Raw genomic sequence first — 19,581 nt, 5'->3', positions numbered from 1 at the left:
TTATCAGCAGATCGAAGGCCACACAAGCAGTGACAAAGCTGGAATTTGGACCCAGGACCCTCAGGCTCAAAATCTGTGTTCTTTCCACTGAAACTCACACCTGGACTCTGAGAGGCAGGAAACAGGAAGTGGGGGGAGGGTGGAAGCCAAGGAATCAGGCAGGACCCACCTCCAGGAAGCCTCTGGAAATGAGAGCCTGGGAGGGGAGGACCCCATCACCTGAAGGGATATTGGTCAGCCCATTCCTTGGTGCAGATGCCTGTCTGCAAAAAGCGACATGAAGAAGGAAGCAGAGCTGTAAGGCAGAGACCTCAACAGTAACCCCCAACAAGACCCCTTGGTCCTTCCCTGCCTAGGGCAACTCCTGAGCCAGACTGGCTGGAAGTCCCCTGTCAGTTATGGGGGGTCCTCATGGACTGCGTTCCCCCTGAGATAGTGTGAATCAGACCCACTTCCAAACTCAGGCAGGTTATTTAATCTCTTGAGACTCTGCTTCCCCATCTGTAAAACGTATGGGTTGAGGGTTGCCAACACCTGCCCAGCTGGCTGCGAATATCATGCACAAGTGCCTCGCACACACCCTGCATGCAATCGGTGCCCCCGCCCCATCTGCAGAGACTCCACCAGCGATGTCGGGCAGCGGCCAGGCAGCATCTCCAGGAACAGCAGTAGTTCCTAATGTCTCAGCTTCCAAAGACACTTTTCCGACTTCTTCAGATGAGCCCCATGATTTGAAAGATTTTGCCTGCCAAACTGCACTTATTAAGTAATAATTAATTCATTTTCCCATTTCTTATTAAGCACAGCCATGTCTCAGTCTAGCCAGGTTTCTAATCTGCATGAATTGCCACTGCATCACCACCCTGCGTTGATGTAAGCCCTGCCCAAGCCAGGGAACTGTTTCCACCTGTCTTTGGAATATTGAGACTAGCTCGCAGGCCCCAGTGCTGCCTCCTGAAAGCTCTTTGGAAACACACACAAGGAGCCACTTTTCTTTAAAGTGTCCAAATGGATAGAGAGGACATTTTGATCTACAGGACTCTTTTGCACTGGCCTGAGATAGCACCATATCAAAATGGAAGAATCAAAACAGAAAAACGCTGGTATGGGATTTTTATTGTTGCTTTTGACTCCTTGTTTTTTAACTCAGTAAAGGCTGTTACAGATATTCCTGCCCCTCACCTCATTCTTGATCCTGGATGAGGCTCAGGGCTTGGACAATAAATGCCTATTGGTCATATAGCTTTGCATCAAAGAAGCAGACCTTTTAATGATTTGCTATACAGACCACATCAGAATGACCCCAAGTCAGAATCTCTAGGTTGAGAAGTCAGTTGCTTTTATTCTGGAAGATATTTTCTCCATATTAACTAATTCTTATTTAGTAAGTGCAGTTTATCTAGCAAGATAAAAACGGGACACACAGAAGGACAGACATGAGGGAAAGGTTCTTGGGAGGAGAAGGGCTGGGAGCATTCCTTCGGGAGTCCATCTATTCCTGGAAGTATGGCTCAGCTAGTGCTGCCTGGCTGCTGCCTGAGGCCTGGCCTATTATTGCTCCAGCTGACCTGCCTGCCTACCAGTCAGAGAGGTGAAGGAAAGGGAGCTAACATTCATCAAGCACCTACCGTCGTCGGCCAAGGTGGGGCCATCATTGCCTGGGGCTTCCTCAGGGATGCATAGAGGTGAAAACACCGCAGCTCTTAACTGGTCATTTACCTGGGGTCCATCGCCCACCTTCTACTCTTTTATCTACCACCACAAAGGAAGAGACACAGAAAGAGGAGAGGAAGGACAAGCTGGGAGGAAGAAGACCGGGTGAGGGTTCAGAGGCAAAACCTAAATCTCTACCCTACCCCATCCCCACCCCCAGATTTCCTGCCCTGGGCTTCCCCTTCCCCTGGATTTGCCACTTTCTCTGTCTAAATAGGAGCAGTGATGCAGTCACTCCCTCCAAGAACATATGTCCTAGTGTCCAGACCTGCCCCCCTCTTGCTTTGCGAATCTCAGCAGACTGTATTAAGCACCTATTTGGACACCATATCTGACACTAAGTATATAAAGGGGAAAAAGATCCAGTCCCTGAACAAGAGGAGCCCAGCCAGGGGCAGGACATAGGAACAAAGCATTTCAGTGTCAGGTAGAAAGCACATCAGTGGAGGTTTACACAAGGCACTGTTGTCAGGGGCCAGAGGAAGGGCCCAAATTCATGGATGGCTTCCACAAGGAGACAGAAGCCTGAGTTAAGTCTTGGAGATGATAGAATTGTCTACAAAGAAGAGGGGAGGGTCTTGCTGGCAGAAGAATCCCCTGGGGCAAGGCCAGAGCTGAGGCAGGACCTGGCCAGAGGCTGGAGCCTCACCTCTCAAATACAGTTAGTCCTTCTGGTGAAGGGAGAGCAGAGGGAAGGCTGTTGAGGTCATCCAGGCAAGAGTCAAGAGGGCTTGAGGGGAAAGTACCGTTCAGTGGTAGAGTGTGTACTTAGCATATGTAAGGTCCTGGGTTCAACCCCCAGTACCTCCATTAAAAAAAAAAGTCAAGAGGGGTTTAATCAGGGTAGAGGACATGTGGAAGCAGAGGTTAGAATGTTTGGGAGGTAGAATCAGCACGATGGGGAGGGTTGAGTGGCTGCGGGGGTGGGGAGAAGGCATACCCAGGGAGAATACCCAGAGGGGCTGGGAAGCCAGGACGATGAGCGACAGTGCTGTCTCAAGGAGCCTGGTTGAGAAGGACAAGCAAGGATTAGGGTAACAGCGAGAGGGGCACCTGACTGGGGAGATTTCTGAGTCATGGTTCTGAGTGCCAGGGCGGTGGGTGGCTGAGGGGGATCAGAGCAAGAGATGGATTGTGGGGTATGCGCTGGGGCAAGAGACTCAGCCTCACCATAAAATAGGGACAGACACTGACAGAGCCCAGCTCCGAGGCCTGCTGGGGATTTAGTGCGATTCCATGTGTGACACAGCCACACAGAGGCAGTCTGCATGCGGCGATATCAGCCAGCCACCTCCCCCTTCATCCTTCTCTCCCTCCTTCCAGCCTTCCTGCCTGCCTCTGCAGAGTTCCAAATCTTTCTCAGCCTTCCTCCTCCCACCATCTTCCCACGTACAGCACACACACACACACACACACACACACACACACTGATCCTCTATAAAAACAATTGTCAAGCACAGCTCACAACTCCTGGCAGTTCACACATGCTTCACTTGTTCCTCCGACATAATGTTACCAGAGGGCCCAGAGCCCAGCTGGAGCCAGCACAGCCTGCCGCCCGACCTGGGCCACAGCTGTTCCTGACGGCCACCATCACTGACACTCATTTCCTCACCTGGCTCCAGGGACTAGCACGTGCAGCTGGATGACACCATCATTCAAATCCACAGCCGTGGAGTACCCGCTGTGTGCCGGGCTCTGAGTAGGTGCTGTAGAAGTTGTCTGGAGGACTGTGACTGCAGACCCTCACAGTCTTTGCAGAGACCACAGGGTAGAAAAGCTCAAGAACAGTTCACAATGCCTGATAAAGTTCTAGACGACTGTCGAAGAGAGTCACAAGGCATGATTAACTGCCAGAGTAATTGTGCACATGGCCACAGCCATGAAGCACTCAGAGCAGGGAAAGTCGGGGGAGGGCAGGGAGGGAGTGGGTGTGGTGCAGAGATCAGTGGCTGCAGGCAGAATGGAGGTTGGGTTCAGTTCCCACCACCCACAGGGTTGTAGAGAGAGGTTGAGAGCTCTTCCAGCTCTGATACTCCTGGGTCAGGAAGGTGGTTGAGAACTAGTGGACAATGAGCCTTGCTCATTGATGCAAAATCGAAATGGAACTGGGGCAGCAAGGAGCACACGCCTCCACTGCTGACCCCCAGGGTGTCCCCTGATGGCTCATATGACCATCTGGTCAAAAGCACTGCAGATCTGAACAGAGATCTCCCACTGATCACACTCTGCACGTGCCCTCGCGTCTCGGTGCTGGCACAGTAGCCCTGGAGGCCAGGATGGATAGCTGGGCGGACCTTACTCTCATCTCACAGCAAAGGAAACCGGGCCTCCAAGGATGGAGGGGACTCACTCAAGGTCCCAGTGGGAATTAGAGGCAAAGCCCAGAGCTGGTGCAGGAGAGAAATGAGGTGCTTCATGTCTCCAAGTGGGGTCCTCTCACTCCTTGCCCTCCACCACTCCCCCCCCCCCCACCGGTAGCCCCTCTGTGGTCTGGCGCTGATGCCACCATCGTGCTGCATCCCAGCTGGACGCTCATTTCAGGATCCGGCAGGCAGCCACTTTGATTTGCTGCTAATCCTTTATTTAAAAAAGATTCACAACTCAATTACATCAGGTAACAATAGCTCACAGTCAATAATACAAAACACAAACCCAATAAACATCCATTCTGACCAGGGGACATGGATTTAGATGAGGAAAACAAAAAAATTATAGCATCAGCTCGTCGAGAACAGTATCCTGTAATTTCCAGTAAATTGGAATCACTGCAGGTCATTTTCCCCACTTGAGTGGCAGGTATATTAATTTGTTGTCGTTTGTCAACCATCAAAAATAAATTGTTTACAAAGGATGGGAAGAAAGCTTCAGAGATTCAGGCTGAGGTTGTTATTCTGGCAGGAGTTTGACTTGACTCGTACAGTGCAGGGGTCTTCAGAAGTGCCATGGCCGGCCTGTGCGCCGCTCGTTGCCTGTGGAGCTAGGTCCTGGGTGACACTGCACACCCTAGACCCTGGCGCCTCTGCCATGCTCTACTTCACCTATTTTTCTGCTCTCTAGAAACCGGGGCCTCATTCACTTCACCCACTTCTGCCTCCCAGAAGTCACCCCTAGGAGAGGTGTAGACAGGCTCACCCACAAGGGTAGATCAGATCCTCAGCTGTATTTGTTACTCACTAGATACCCTCCAGGGGCTGAATTAGGTCCTTATAGACACTGCCTCATTTAACTCTCACAACAACCTTTCAAGGTAAGTATTATCCCCCTTTTATAGATGAGGAAACTGGAGCTCAGAGAGGGTACATAACCTACCCAGGGTCACACAGCTAGTCAGTAATGGCCAGGACCAGGAGAGGTAAGCAATGTGCCTAAGACAAAAGTTCAGGAGGCACTGGCTCTCACCAGGGCTGGCATCTGGGCGGGAGGTGTCTCATCCAACTCCTGGCCCTGGGTGACAGAGGTGGATTTGGATCTAGGTCTGTCTGCATCAAGCCTGTGCTTTTTTCACTGTGGCACAGCCCGTCCCCCAGGAGATCAGCCTTGAAGTAGCAAGTAGAAGCTTCCAAAGGAGTAAAGATGGTGTGATTTCAGGCCCCAGAGGGCTGATGAGGAAGGCACTACCTACCCTACAACTAATCCAGGCGGGCAGCTGCCAGCTGCCCGTGACTTTAAGCCCGTCTTAGTCCAGGAGGAAGTGTGGGTGTGAGGCCATCACATGGGAAAGTAAAATCCAGCTGGATTGCCAAGTTCTACTGTCTCCTTTGGGGTCTGCAGAGCTGATCCCAGCCCCGAGTCTCACCTTGCACTTGGCAGCGATTTGCAATTTTTTAAAATCCACTACTTACCCTCATGGGGGCAGGGTCCTTGTTCTCATTTTTTTTCTTGTTACGGGAAGCTGAGGCTCCGAGAGATTAACCAAGCTGTCCCGAGTCACACAGCCAGCAGAGCACCCAGCATGTGACTCAGAACCGGGGCCCTTTTCATCCCACCTCACTGCCAAGAACTGGGTCAAGACCCAGGTGGGGCTGGAGTTCAGTCTTGGCTGGGGCCGGAGAAATAGGGGGAAGAAAACACATCAGGAAAAAACAACTTCTAAAATACAATGATTTGGCTAAATTTAAACATGTGAAAGAGTTCAGAATGATTCATAACGCATGCAGATTGATGCAAATGACTATGTAAATCATGCATGGAGGATGAGAAAGGTACAGCTTACCTCTCAGACACAGCAGGAGTGGGCAGAGCAAGGATTCCTTCCAGGGCAGCAGTTTTCCTAGCAAACCACGCCTTCAGGTTGAAACGGCTTTCTTAGGCAACCTGCCAAAGCCCCAGAACCCTGGGGCAGTGAGCAGGACAGAGGTGGCGCGTCCACATTGCTGTGTCTGGACTCCATGGAGTCTCTAGAACCCCCAACCCCACCCCCACCCCAGGCTTCCCTTCTCTGAGCTAAATAATTCTTCTGGCTGTCCTTTCATTAATAAGCCTTTTAATCGTTCTTATCACCTCTCCTTTTCTAATGGATCAGGAATGAGGATTTGGCAGAGAGTCTGAGTGAACTAGGATGGGCCAATAGCATCTCAGAGCACCCGCGTCGTACATCCATTATAAACCCCGCAGCTGCTCCTTGCAGGGAAAAGGGCCTCCATGAGGCCAGGAAATGTCGAGGTTTGGACCATCCTAGCTGATCTCATGGGCCCATGTCAGGGAGAGGGCTCTCCAGCACGAGGGTGGTGCGCTCGGCCCACTGGGAGCTGCTGGGTTGGCAGGGAGGGAGTCAGTCTTCATACTATGGCAGGAGCCCATGTGGTCTGTCCTGTTGCAGCATCTCGGGCTACGGAGCCGCTGGCGGGAAAGGTGGGAAGAACACCATGATGCGGTCCCACGGCGTGTCTGTGCTGGGCATCTTCAACCTGGAGAAGGACGACACACTGTACATCCTGGTCGGGCAGCAAGGGGAAGACGCCTGCCCCAGTGTAAGTGCCCAGAGCGGGGTTTCTGTTCCACTCTCACCAGGACCCAGGCAGGTCCCTGGGAAGACACCAACACTAGACACACCCACTCTGGGAGCTCACGTTCAAAGAGTCAGGACTCACCTCCTTGTTCTACCTGCAAATATTCCTCCCCTTCCAGGGCCATTTGGGTACATGAGACAGTGGGCAGTGTGGCTGTTGGTGTTTCACATCCCTACAGGGGCTGAGGCTGAGGCATGGGTTTCATGAGCATCCTTAAAACTGGAGAACTGAACTCTGCTTGAATGGGCAGATGGTAGTTCCTCCCAGCAGAAGTGTGAGTTGAAGCCCACTTCCTAAGCTTTCTTGCAAGGGCACCACTTTGTTTAGATACATTATTTTACACAGGAAAATACCAGATTAAACATATTTTATTCAGCTCAAGATCAGTCTCATAGCCACAGATATGTACATAAAACCATAGAAAAAGTTCTGAAAGGTACAGATAACTAGTTGCTTCTGGAGAGGGGACTGGAGTTGAGGGTGCTTTGTCAGTAATGTCTGATGTTACAAAAAGAACACATTCGCTTATTATTTGTGTGATTTAAAATTTTGAAAGTTTTTTAAAGCGTGGACTCAGAGCTGGAAGACCACGTAATCCACTTCCCCCATTTCACAGATGAGAAAATGGAGACCACAGAGCTGAAGGGACTTGTCCCGAGTCACTCATAAGGCAGCACAGAGATGCTGGCTCCTGTTTTTGCTGCCCCGCACTTGCTTGGGCCTCGGTTTCTATAGCCTTTTTCTTTTTTCTACTTAGAGCCCACCACTTGACAAGCCAGAGTGTCATCCTCTGCAGCCCCAGAGACAACCCTTCATTCTGGTTCCTGACCCCACTGGGGTGTCCAGCTGTAAAGCAGGGAGAGCTTCCAAGGCAGCACTTAAGAAGGCCTGTAGTGGTCTAAATGGCCAGCAGGCTGAGATGGTGGAGACCTATAAAGCAGCAGCCATGCCTCTTGCCTGTGCTGGGGGGGTGCAGGACCCTGATGGTACATGCTGTCCTGGTGGGACACCCTGCAGGGCGAGTCTCCCCGTTGGGTCAGGCCACACCCTCACCTGGGGGTGAACTTCTGCCCCTGTTGGGCCGGGACAGGGATCTGGGCTCTAGTGCCCAGGACCCAGGGCTCCTTCTCCAGAAACTTATTCAAGAGCAGATTTGGACGACGGATGTGGGAACAAGGTCTATGAGAAAGCAGTTTAAGTCCACAGAATAAACTCAGGGCTCCTAAGAGGCAAGCCTCAGGCTGGGAGCCAGGAGTAAAATACACAACCCGGCATCCCCACCTCAGAGGTTAAACAAAGCTACAGGAGTAAGCTTCACAGGTGCAGCCTTGTGTGTGAGAAACGTCTGGACTCGAACTTTTACTTAGCAGCTAGAATCAGGACTTTCCAACCTGATATAATGTATTAAGTCATTAAATTACAAGCTTCTGTAATTTTCACAGGAATTTATTGAGTGCTAATGTAATTCTTTCATCTAAGCAGAAAGATTGCATTGACTTCTGCAAGGGACTTTTACTTGATTGGATTGTAATCAGTTATGTCTTTTCACAGGACTGCGTCCTTTTTTTAATTCAATTGTAATCTACTTGTTCCTCTGGATTGCTGCATTTTATCATTTTATTAATCGACCTACTTGCTCTCAAACTTTGTGGATGCACAAGGAAAGTTCCAAAGAAGCCCATTCTCAGCCAGGGATAGAGGGCACCTCTGCTGGTCAGGTTGGGCATAGCACAGGCATGGGGAAAATAATTGGTCTTCCCAGGCGCTCCCCACCTCCGCCCCCCAGGAGTCATTTGGGAGAGGGAGAAAGACCTTTTACAGGCACTACCTCAATCTCCAGTCCTCCTGAGGCCAAAAAATGGGATCTAGAGAGCATCCTCTAGAGAGCGGAGTGGACTCTAAGAATTTAACTGCAGGCTTTGACAGCTCTGCTGGTTCAACTGCACTTGTGTGTGGAGCGGCTCTTCCTGTGTGCCTGGCCAGCCTGGGCCTGGAATGGGCTCCAGCTTCAGGAAACCACCCCACCATACACACACATGCCCCAGCCCCTGCTTCTCCATGTCCTTCTAAGCGTCATCTGGTGGCATGGCTCAGGGTTTCTCGACATCAGCACTATGAACATTTTGGAGCAGATAATTAATTCTTTGTGGTAGGGGGAACATGTCCTGTAGACTGTAGGCTGTTGAGCAGCCTCCCAGGCCTTTACCCACCGATGCTCATAGCACCCCTCAGTAATGACAGTCAAAATGCCTCCAGACATTTCCAAATGACCGCAGGGGAGCAAAACCATCAGTCTAAATTTTAGATGCCAGCATTCCCATCACTTGCAAGGCAAATATTCTGAGGGGCCAGTTCACACGCAGACAGTTCCCAAGTCTTTCAAATGTATTCAGCAAATATTTACTGAGTACCTACTATATGTCAGTCACTGTTCCAGGAACTTGGGATATACCCAGGAACAATAGGAAGATCCTTTGCTCTCGAGGAGTTTACATTCACACCAGGGAGGAGGGACAAACAGACAGTAACTAGTTAGGAAACAGTGATCGGGACATCCAGAAGAGACAGGGCGAGAGTGACTAGAAGTAGGGTAGGGGGACATCGGGTGTGCCAGAGTTCAGAGGCAGGTTGCAGTTTTAAATAGGATGGTCAGAGGAAGCCTACTGGAATGACAGCTGAGTGGACTCCTGAAAGAGGTGAGGGACTGAACCAGGAAAATATGTGGGGGCTCTGGCAGAGCAGAGGCCGAGTCCCTGAGGTGGAGCGTGCCTGGCGTGCTCAGGAAACAGCCAGGGTGAGTGGGGGGAGCAGGAGGAAGAGATAAGTAGGCAAGACCGGGTCAGACCATCAAAAGAACGTATTTAAGCCATGAGAGGGCTTTGAGCCGAATAGTGACCTGAAGTGATTTGCATATTAAAAGGTTCCTCTGCCTACTCTATGGAGAATAGACCTCTTGGGCCCAGGGGAGAAGTCAGGGCAATTAATTCAATGGCTATTACATTAATCCAGACAATAGATGATGGTGGCTTGGATGAAGATGGTAACAGCAAAGATAGTGAAAAGTGGCTGAATTCTGGGCATACTTAGAATATAAAATTCAAGAAATGCGCCCAAGCCACCTTAAGGAGGGAGCTGCCATCACCTGAGTTGGGGAATGCTGAGGAAGGAGCAGGGTTGGGGGCAAGAGCGGGAGTTGGATGTCAGACGTACTGAGTTGTATTGATCTGGTAGACAGCCAAGTGGGGACTGCCGGTAGACAATGGGAGACAGACTGCTGGAGCTCAGGAAAGAGGTCTAGAAAGGAGATACAAGTCTCAGAGAAACCAGCCCAAACACAGATAGAGAAGGCCAAGGATGGAGTGAACTCCCAATATTTAGAGGTCAAGGAAAGAGGAACCGACAAAGGGGGCAGAGGGGAGAGGAGCCAGGGATGTAGGAGAGATTCCAGAGGGTGTGGCCTCGTGGAAGTCAGGTGAAGAAAGCAAACCATGGAAAAGTGACCCACTCCTCCAGATGTGCTGCTGGGCCCAGCGAGATGCAGACTGAGAGTCAAATCGGTTCTTCCCTGCCCCGCTCCCCAATTCAAAGGAGACCCCTGAGCTGGGTCAGCGGGGAATGGGTGTGCGGCTGGGCTCAGGTTAGACAACAGGCCATCCTTCAGTCCAGCTGCTCCCTCCGGCAATCTCCAGCCATCCGCAGACTCTGTTCATAGGAAGAGGGCATCCCCAAGGGGTGGGAGCCCCACTGCTGCTGGGCAGAGGAGAAGAGGAAAGGGAGCAGAGTCTGAGCGGTTGGACCTTCTTAGCACCACTGGTTGACACTGAGCAGCTCCCCAGTTTACAGCAGAGGCAGATCCAGGCAGGTGAGGTGCGTCACCACCATGGCCCAGCAAGTCTCTGGGAGAGCTGGGAGTGAGACTGGACCCTGTATTCTGTGCTCTGCTCTGCCCCGCTGGCAGCATACATTTCCATCCCTGGTCCCCAGGCTGGGCCCTCAGGACATGCGCCTTGCCTCTGGGGCCCTCCCCAGGCAGCAGTTGGGGTTTCCTGCCAGCAGACTCCGCACCACGTTGCCTGCCCCCCGCAACCCAGCTCTGGACGGCCCTGCCCACACACAGGAGAAATGTCAGCTCTCTACAACAGCAATTCAGAGCCTTCCACCCACGCTAAATCCACTCTAAAAAATATCAAATTATTTCCATCATTAAATCCAAAATGCCATGAAACAAATTGCATCTCAGCTATTTATCTGGAAATTTCTCTAGTACTCATTCCCGGCACCCTCGAGTGCTTTAGCATAAGGAATGGCTCGAGATGAATTGCCATGTCCACCGGCTGGTTACACAGAAACATTTGATGAAAATTTGATGTTTTATTGGCCTTTTTTCTATTAAGTGAAAGAGAAGTCATTTTTCTCTGAGGTCAGGCCAATGTGTGGAGAGTTCGTCCTAGCTGCTGTGACCGACAAGCAGAGCGGCTGTTCTTGAAACGCTGCCCCTTTATTCCGGGATTCCAGGATTCTGGGTCACAGGAATTTCTAGCTCACCTTAGAGACTCCCAGATGCCTGGGCACACACCAAGTGGAATAAGATCCATTGGCCTCGCACTGTTTTTTTTTCTCTTTCCATGATGCTTCAAACTGCAACTTCTCAAAAAACCTCAGTGGCACTTCACTGCCTAGAGAATGAAGTCCACCTCCTTCTCTGTTTGTCTTCAAGGCCTCTGGCCATGATCTGACCGTGGGTTTCGTTCCCTCCACCCACTCCCAGTTACACTCTCTCCAGCCCTGTCTCACCACATAGGGCCTTTGTCATCCCCTCTTCAGAGTCCAATGGATCCTCGCAGGTCCTCCCAGACCGTCTCTCTGTCCTAAGATGGACTTTTCTGAGCCAAAGAGACTTCCTTGTACTTTTTCCCAAAATACCCGACTCACCTCCTTCCCTCTGGGGTCATGCTGCTCTCCTCCCCTGCAATGTCCTAACTTTCCCCCATTCTCTGTGTTTAAAAATCTCCCTGTCCTTTAAGGCCCAACTGAATACCACCTCCCCCAGGCAGTCCTCCTTGATCAGCAGTCAGCAACAAAGTCTCACTCTCTCTCCTCAACTTCTCATGCATTTTCTACCTAAGCTGTCCCTGTATTCCTTCTCCAGTACTGCCCCAGATTGACAGTTATCTGTGTGTAATTTCTGTCTCCTCAGCTCCACTGAAAGCTATTTGAGAGATCATCAAACCCTATCTTTACGCATAGACAGTCTGTCTGCTGGGAGGTAAAGAAGCCTGGGCACAAAGCTGAAGTGCTTTTTGTTTCTACAGACAAACCGATTAATCCAGAAAGTCTGCATTGGAGAGAACAACGTGATAGAAGAAGAAATCCGTGTGAACAGGAGCGTGCACGAGTGGGCAGGAGGGGGCGGAGGAGGGGGCGGAGCCACCTACGTATTTAAGGTGAGGTCTGGTGCCAGCTGCCCCGGGTGGCGCCTTCTCTGCTTCCTGGCATTGGATCCTCAGGACAGCCCTGGACAAAATACCTTGGGTGCTCTTAGCCACATTCAAAGTTGAGGAAACCAAGGGCCAGAGGGATATAAGATTCCCTGGCTGTCCAAGAAATGGAGGGCCTTCTCTAGCTGATGTACCGGCCCGATTTCACCACACAGGCCTTTGCCATCCTGCTTCAGAGTTCCACAGGGTCCCACTGTGCCCTCCTCTATTCTAAGGTGGACTTTTCTGACACCATCAAAAACAGGCAAAGGTTTCCCACTAGATCCTCCTGCAGGGACAGTGATGCTGAGGACTCAGTTTGAGACCCCTGAGAGTGCAGAGGAAGGAAAGTGGGGAGACCTGCTTCTGGGCGCCACCTCCCAGCCCCCTAAGGCTGATGAGATGCTTCAGGAAAGAGGCTGTATAAACGGTCTCTGAGACCGAGCCTCCCCTCCTGGTATTCGTATGTATTTATATCTCCTATTGCTTTTGCTTCTCTTGTTGAACCCGGACTGATACAGGAGCTGGGGGTGGGGGGCTGCAGGGAGGAGCTGAGCTGGGTTGTTGTACCAGGAGATCAGAGCCCTCAGACCACCGAGATGTCACCCATGGCCCAGCAAACACTCGGACACATTGAAGCATTGAAATGGGTCAGGGGTCTCCAGAGTGGAAGCCCAGCTCGGTTTCTCAATCTCTGAATGTCTCCCCCGGGCAGATGAAGGATGGCGTGCCAGTGCCCCTGATCATTGCGGCGGGTGGTGGCGGCAGGGCCTACGGGGCCAAGACAGACACGTTCCACCCAGAGAGACTGGAGAATAACTCCTCAGTTCTAGGGCTGAACGGCAATTCCGGAGCCGCAGGTAAAGCACTGCACCCTTTCCCAGAATGTTCCCCAGGGGCTGTGTGAGCGCTAGCTCAGCCAGGCACCATTACTCACCTGTGGGCGTCTTAGTCACAGGTCCTTGAGTTGCTGGGAGCTCTGGATATTGGTACCAGAATCAAGAGGGGAAGCCACGTCTTGGGCACCCAAAGGTCACCTTGCTGACCTGGGGTTTAGACTTGCAGAAGGTCACTGAGAAAATAAGGCAGGCAGCAGCCTTCAGACCACCAATCCAACCCTCCCCAGGCTTTACCAAATGCAACTGGACGTGAGCCGGTGGAAAAAATCTGGGCAGAGTCCCCCGCCCAGGCCCCTGTGTTTTGTTTGTACTTCCAGGCCCCAGGCTGCCAGCTCACACATCTCCTCACTGGAAGATCTCTTTCTGGAACCTCCATGGCTGGGCTTTCTGCTTCCCTTAGTGAAAGCCAATCACACAGAAATAGGGGACAGACACCGAAGGGGATGTCAATTCTCTGATCCCTCTGAAGTCAGCTGTCTCTAAAGAGAAAATGCAGTTCATCATTATATTTTCTCTTCTCCACAGTCAGACTGAGGGAGGATTTTTGAAGGCATTTAAGAGTTGAGATTAACTAAAATAAATACTCAAAACTTTCTCTTCAGTCGAGAGATGGCTAGAGATAGAAGAAGGAGAAACAGCCGTGGGGTCCACAGCGTTCAGGAGTCACCCCCAGTGATATTTACAGCACCCGGACACCCGTCCAGCATTTACTGATCTCAAAGCGCTTCCACATCTATTGTACGTGTGCTTTTCAAAACAGTTCTGTGGGGTTTCCCAGACATACTATTTTCACGTTACGGAAGTGGCAACAAGCTCACAGAGAATTGGTGGATTTTTCCCCAAGATGGCCGAACTCTGTCATACGCAATCCATTTTGTAAAACATGGTTGTTGACTTATTTCTATTTTTATACTCATTGTTTTCTTTTCCATACATTTGCTGGAAGGCTGTGAGGTAGGGTTGGGGGGTCAGAGACCAACTTAGCCAGGGGCTGTGCAGGAGAAAAGGGCAGGGCGCTGGGGCAGGGCAAGGAGGGCGACGTGGAAGCAGGCCTGTCTCAGCCTCATTTGTTTACTGTGCTGCTCACGGCCCTGCACAGCTGCCAGAGTGCACTTCCGGCTAAGGGACCTGAGGGGCCTTCCCTCCGCCAGGTGACATCAACAGCCTTGACAGAAGGCTGGCAGAAGGGAGGCCTGACACTAGAAACCCAAGGCCAGCAGCTTCCGAAGCTGATAGAAGGTCTCCACAGCTTGCCCAGGGGGCTCGATTCAGCTCTGCTTGTCTGGGTTCTAGACTCAAGCTTCTTCTTGACCTTGGTCTCATTTCCTGAAACCGGTCTCCCTCTTTCTAGCATGATAGTCGTCCATGTCTGCAGCTTCCCCCACCTAGACGTCCCTCTGCTGCCCCCTCTGGGTCCAGAATAACCTTGGCCACAAGTTCTCCCAGGTGACCCTTCCAGGCAGAGTAACCCTCGTGGTTCCAGCAGGCTTACCGCTGCAGTTTCTCCCAGTTCCTGCCCCCCATCATCCGCTGGAGCAGAAATGGCCTCTGGGTCATTTGGAGTTGACTGGCTCTTGAAATGTCTTACAAAACAACATGGGGGTCTTGGAATTTCAAGGGCCTCAGGACAGACTTATTGTGTCAGCCTGTGGCCTTAAGAAAAAATTGCATTCAACTTAGCTCTGTAAAGAACATTTTCTTTGTAAGAGTTCAAACAGCCCTAGGCACTGGGAAGCACAGCTCCAGCTGCTAGCTTTGTAGGCAGAGCATCCCCACCCCCACCCCAGCCCTCTTTGCCCTTGACTTGGAGCAGCTCCTTAGAAGCAGGCAGGCAAGACACTGCCCGAGCTTCAGAGTGTGAGGCCTGCACACGTGTGTCCTGCCTCACAAATGCCCAGCGATCCCTCCATTTAGTGGTTTATAAGACAGTTTACACACTCACTGTCTCCTTTGAAACTAACCCATGAGGTGAGTCTCATTATCTCCAAGTTATAGCTGAGGAAACTGAGGCTCAGACCAAGGAAGTTCTTGCCCAGTAAACGGTTAAAGCCCTTTGAGTTATCTGATGTCTAGTCTAGGATTCCTGCTGGGAATTTCAGTGCAGTGACCTCAGCAGGGTTTTGACAGTTGGCTGCCTAAGGACCAGTGAGTCCTGGTTCTTGTTGGGATGGGAAGCAGTTGATGAAACGAAGGCCCAGCGCTTCAGGAGTTGGCAAGCATAGAGGGAGGGCAGAGGAACAAGCTTAGTTGTCATGCCACCCTTCCCCCACCTCCCCCATCCCTAACCAAACACACCCCTGGGCTTTTGAGCCAGAGGCCTGACAGGAAGGGGTATGAGGCGTGCTTCCATCTGGACATGCACACCTGTGGCCAAAGCTGGTCTCCCTAGGGCAAAGAGTATACCCTGGGTTTTCCAGCCGTGGACTCTGAAGCCCCCAGACCCCCCTGAAGACTGGTCTCCTCAGTGCTGGAGCTGGGGAAAGCTCCCCTCGAAGCACACGAGTCCTGCTTCCTTTGCCAGACCGAGTAGCCGACTGAACCTAGCCAGCGTCCTCACTGAGACTTCTCTCCATCTCTTCCCGTAGGTGGTGGAGGTGGCTGGAGTGATAACACTTCCTTGCTCTGGTCCGGAAAGTCTTTGCTGGAGGGTGCCACCGGAGGACATTCCTGCCCCCAGGCCATGAAGAAGTGGGGGTGGGAGACGAGAGGGGGTTTCGGAGGGGGTGGAGGGGGGTGCTCCTCAGGTGGAGGAGGCGGAGGATATATAGGTAAAGATGATTCGTGTTCAAGGTGTCACTCCCCTCCCCTCTTAGTCCTAGGCACCTCCCCTCCCTGTCCTCTAACTGACCCCCGCCTGCCCGCCCCTGGCCCGCCCCAAGTGTGGACTGTGTGCACGCCTTCCTCCCAGCCCCACCAGATGAGCCAGAGGCAGGGTGCTGGCTCACGAGCCAGCATCCTGCCTCGAAGGTTTCAATGACAGCATCAAGATCCCATGTGATCCTTGATCTCCCCCAACGCCGGTGATAAAGGGGCTTTGGCTTCCCAGACTATTCTCTGAGTCGCCTCCAAGGGACACACTGGCATGAGAACCTTGGAGGCCAGACTACCCTGCCCTGTGCCTCCCTTTGGAAGGCCCGGCCCAAGTCCTTGCCAAGCCGGCTCCCTAAGGACCTGGTTTGCGGACTCTGGCCTCAGAGACTCTCCACCTTCCCTCCCCTGCCCCAGCCCACCAGCTTCCAGAAGGGCACCACTCCCCGTACTGATGGGCGCTCCTCCTGAGGGCAGCTGCGGGCAGTCCCAGCCCAGCCCTTCAGCAAGCAGCTGGCTCCTAGCCCTGTTCTCCTCTGGGCTTCTGAGCAGAGCAGACGAGCCTTCTGAAGCTGAGAGGCTGGGAGATGATGGCTCCCCCACCCCTACAGATTAGGACACGACGCATGCACGCACTGTGATGTTCTGTCTATGTTTTGCTTTATGCTGTGTATAAGATGCCTGTGTTAACCAGATGCTCTTCTTTCCAAGCCCTGGGTGGGTGGGAGGAGCCCAAGGGGGGAGCCCAAAAATAACCCAGCCCCTGCTAAAAGGAGGGACAGGAGCCTGAAGGCACAGGGACCCATCCCCTCATCCCAACCCTGACCCCATGGAATAGGAGAGCCACTCCCCTGTGCTGCTGCCCCGGCCTGGAAGAGGGGCCAAGGGGCCAACCCAGCCTGTGGAGACTAGAACTCTTCCAACTCTTGCTCACATAGACTGCTTCCTGGGGGGCCCCAGCAAAAGGGTGGAGACCCCAGTGAGAGTTAGCCTGGACCTGGAGGAGAAAGTGCCCCATACACCCACTATTGAGCATCTAAATCTACTGAGCCCAGCCCCAAGTGCAGCCCCTGTGCCCTGAGCCTCCCTTCCCTCCCCACCGCCCCTGCCCCTGGGGCCCCTCCCTGCCCGACTGCATGCCCCGCTGATGTGCATGTGTGTTAAGACTTGGGCACCCACCTCTCTGCATTAAACTCTTCTCTGGTTTGCCACAGGTGGCAACGCAGCCTCAAACAATGACCCTGAGATGGATGGGGAGGACGGGGTTTCTTTCATCAATCCCCTGGGCATCCTGTACACCCCAGCTTTAAAAGGTACCCACTCCACCAGGTGGCAGAACCAGCTTCCTTAGGCCAGTTCTTCCCAGCTAAAACCTCGGGGTTACTGATGTGAGTCCAGGATACAAAGGCATGATTGTGGGTCCCTTGCAGGCAAATCTTCCTAGTGTTCCTCTCACCAAGTTTTCTGGAAATCAGGATGTGTGATCTGATATGGACCCAGAGGCAGAAGACTGACTACTGGGCAGGCGGTCCTAGAAAATTCAACAGTAATAGGCCCTGTACCCGTAGCAGCCAACCCAAATGTCCCTCGTGTGGGCCCTCCCCTTGCCTACAAAAATGCCCCTACATGTCCTCTGAGTTCTGCTCACCAGATACATCAGGGACTTTCATGCACAGGCTGTGCTTCCAGGGGCAGTAGGACACAGGAACAGGGACCAGAGAACCCACCCTGATCAGCTGAAGACAAAGCATAGAGCCTGGGAGTGGGGTGCAGGGCGGCCCTCACAGCCTCTGACTGAGGCTGACCCTCCCTCCTTGTCACCAGTGATGGAGGGCCACGGGGAGGTGAATATTAAGCATTACTTGAACTGCAGCCACTGTGAGGTAGATGAGTGCCACATGGACCCCGAGAGCCACAAGGTCATCTGCTTCTGTGACCACGGGACAGTGCTGGCTGAGGACGGCGTCTCCTGCATCGGTAAGGGGGTGGGAGAGGGGGTCTCAGAGCTTGAGCCACAGCTGGTTTCCAGGGTTCTGAGACACCTCAGGTGCAGTTTTGTAAACTTCCTGACACCCCGTCTGCCCCCAGCACTAGTGCTCTGACGATGGGCAGAGAGACCTGTGTGTGAAAGGGGTCACAGTTCATGACCTAGTCTCACCCCTAACCCAGGGTGTGAACCCCCACATCCTCAGCAAGGGGCCAGCCCGTCCCCACTGGAGCATCCCAGCATACCCCCAAGGCAACTGTCCCATCGGGGAGTTACGGAACCAGACATTGTGCTTCCACTCCTTGGCTCCCTGCTTGCAGCAGCACTGCCGGCAGCGGTGTCTGAGGACAGTGCTGCCGTCCTCCTCCTTGAGTCTTCTCCAGATCAAAAAAGCTGTTTATTTCCATCCGTTCATGTGGGACACAGGTTTATATCTCCCCTTCATCCCAGCATCCCGCGTCTGCAGGTGTTCCAGTTGTCACTGTCCCTTGTGAAATGCAGTGTCTGGGACCGGGGACAGTGCCTCAGTGTGGTCGGTGCCAGCGTGCACCGAGCCCTCCCTCCCCAGCACTGGACCCAGTGCTCCAGGGATGTGGAATCAATTCAGCCTCAGGAATGTTATTGATGGGCACACTGTCGTTGGGCTGCACCGAGTTTGTAGTCACCTAAGGCGCCTGAATCTCTTCTGTAGCCACCGTTGGCTCACCTTTCATCCTCATCCTGTCATATGCAGGAGATGTTTTGGATCCCTGTCCATAATTTGATATTTATCCCTGTTACATACGCCCTCCCTGCAAAAGCTCTGTTGAAAGTTGTAAAGCCAGGATGCTCCTGCTTCACGCCTGGTCCTCCGAAAAGGATGCTGGTCAAGGTGTCCAGGGCTGGGGAGGAGTGGGCAGCTTTTGTCCGGGCTGGGGAGGGGATTTCTGACTTGAGGTCATCTCAGAGGAGAATCAGCGTGGTCATCTGTGCCTCGTGGGGACTTGTCTTCCAGTGTCGCCCACCCCGGAGCCCCACTTGCCTCTCTCACTGATCCTCTCCGTCGTGACCTCTGCCCTTGTGGCCGCCCTCGTCCTGGCTTTCTCTGGCATCATGATCGGTGAGTGTACCAGAGCCCCGGCACTGACAAAGAGGGGCAGGGAAGGCTGATCTGGCAGGACGGAATAGCATCTTAGGCTGTGCCACGGACACTGAGGTGTCACTCTGGGTGGGTGGTGATGAGCACGGCTCAGGTGGAGCCAAAACAGAAGCCCCCCGCCTGCCACCCCCAGCACAGCTCTGCTTCCTGGGAGCCCCTGATTCTGACCCTCAGCCCCAAGCATAGCCTCCTGGCCGCTCACGGACCGGGCACTCTTCGGAGGAGGACACCATGGCTGAAGCTTGCCCGCACTGCAGACCTCACTTTTATCTCTCATCAGAGCAGCCTCCTCTAGTCTGGCTCACTCCCTGGGTCGCGCCCCCAGCCCCGTCTTCCCCATGCAGAGAGTGTGGAGCTGGTTTCTGAGTATTTCCGGTTAGGCCTGTGAGCCAAGGGGCGCTGATCTGCTGGTCACAGAAGGCTCAGCGTGGTCCAGCCAGGCTCTTACACCACAAAAACCTGGGGCAAGGGGGCAGGGACCTGAGGCGAGGCGGAGGGCAAAGCTGGACTCCAGGCAGCACTGTTAGGCCAGCCCCTCGTGGGTGAG

General features: G+C 52.9%; 1 protein-coding gene across 1 annotated transcript in view; it reads left to right on the top strand.

The window, feature by feature from the left end:
- Positions 1 to 19,581, top strand: part of ALK (ALK receptor tyrosine kinase) — a 678,293-nt gene that overhangs the window by 610,869 nt on the left and 47,843 nt on the right. Inside the window, 7 exon segments of the mRNA XM_032497290.1 lie at positions 6,536 to 6,686; positions 12,038 to 12,169; positions 12,918 to 13,062; positions 15,687 to 15,869; positions 17,124 to 17,222; positions 17,734 to 17,886; positions 18,891 to 18,995. Of these exon segments, the coding sequence (XP_032353181.1) occupies positions 6,536 to 6,686; positions 12,038 to 12,169; positions 12,918 to 13,062; positions 15,687 to 15,869; positions 17,124 to 17,222; positions 17,734 to 17,886; positions 18,891 to 18,995 (968 nt within the window).

Source organism: Camelus ferus, chromosome 15 (assembly GCF_009834535.1).
Source record: "Camelus ferus isolate YT-003-E chromosome 15, BCGSAC_Cfer_1.0, whole genome shotgun sequence".
Classification (NCBI taxonomy): domain Eukaryota; kingdom Metazoa; phylum Chordata; class Mammalia; order Artiodactyla; family Camelidae; genus Camelus; species Camelus ferus.
Note: the sequence above shows the minus strand (reverse complement) of the source record. Positions and strands in the feature narration are given on the sequence as shown.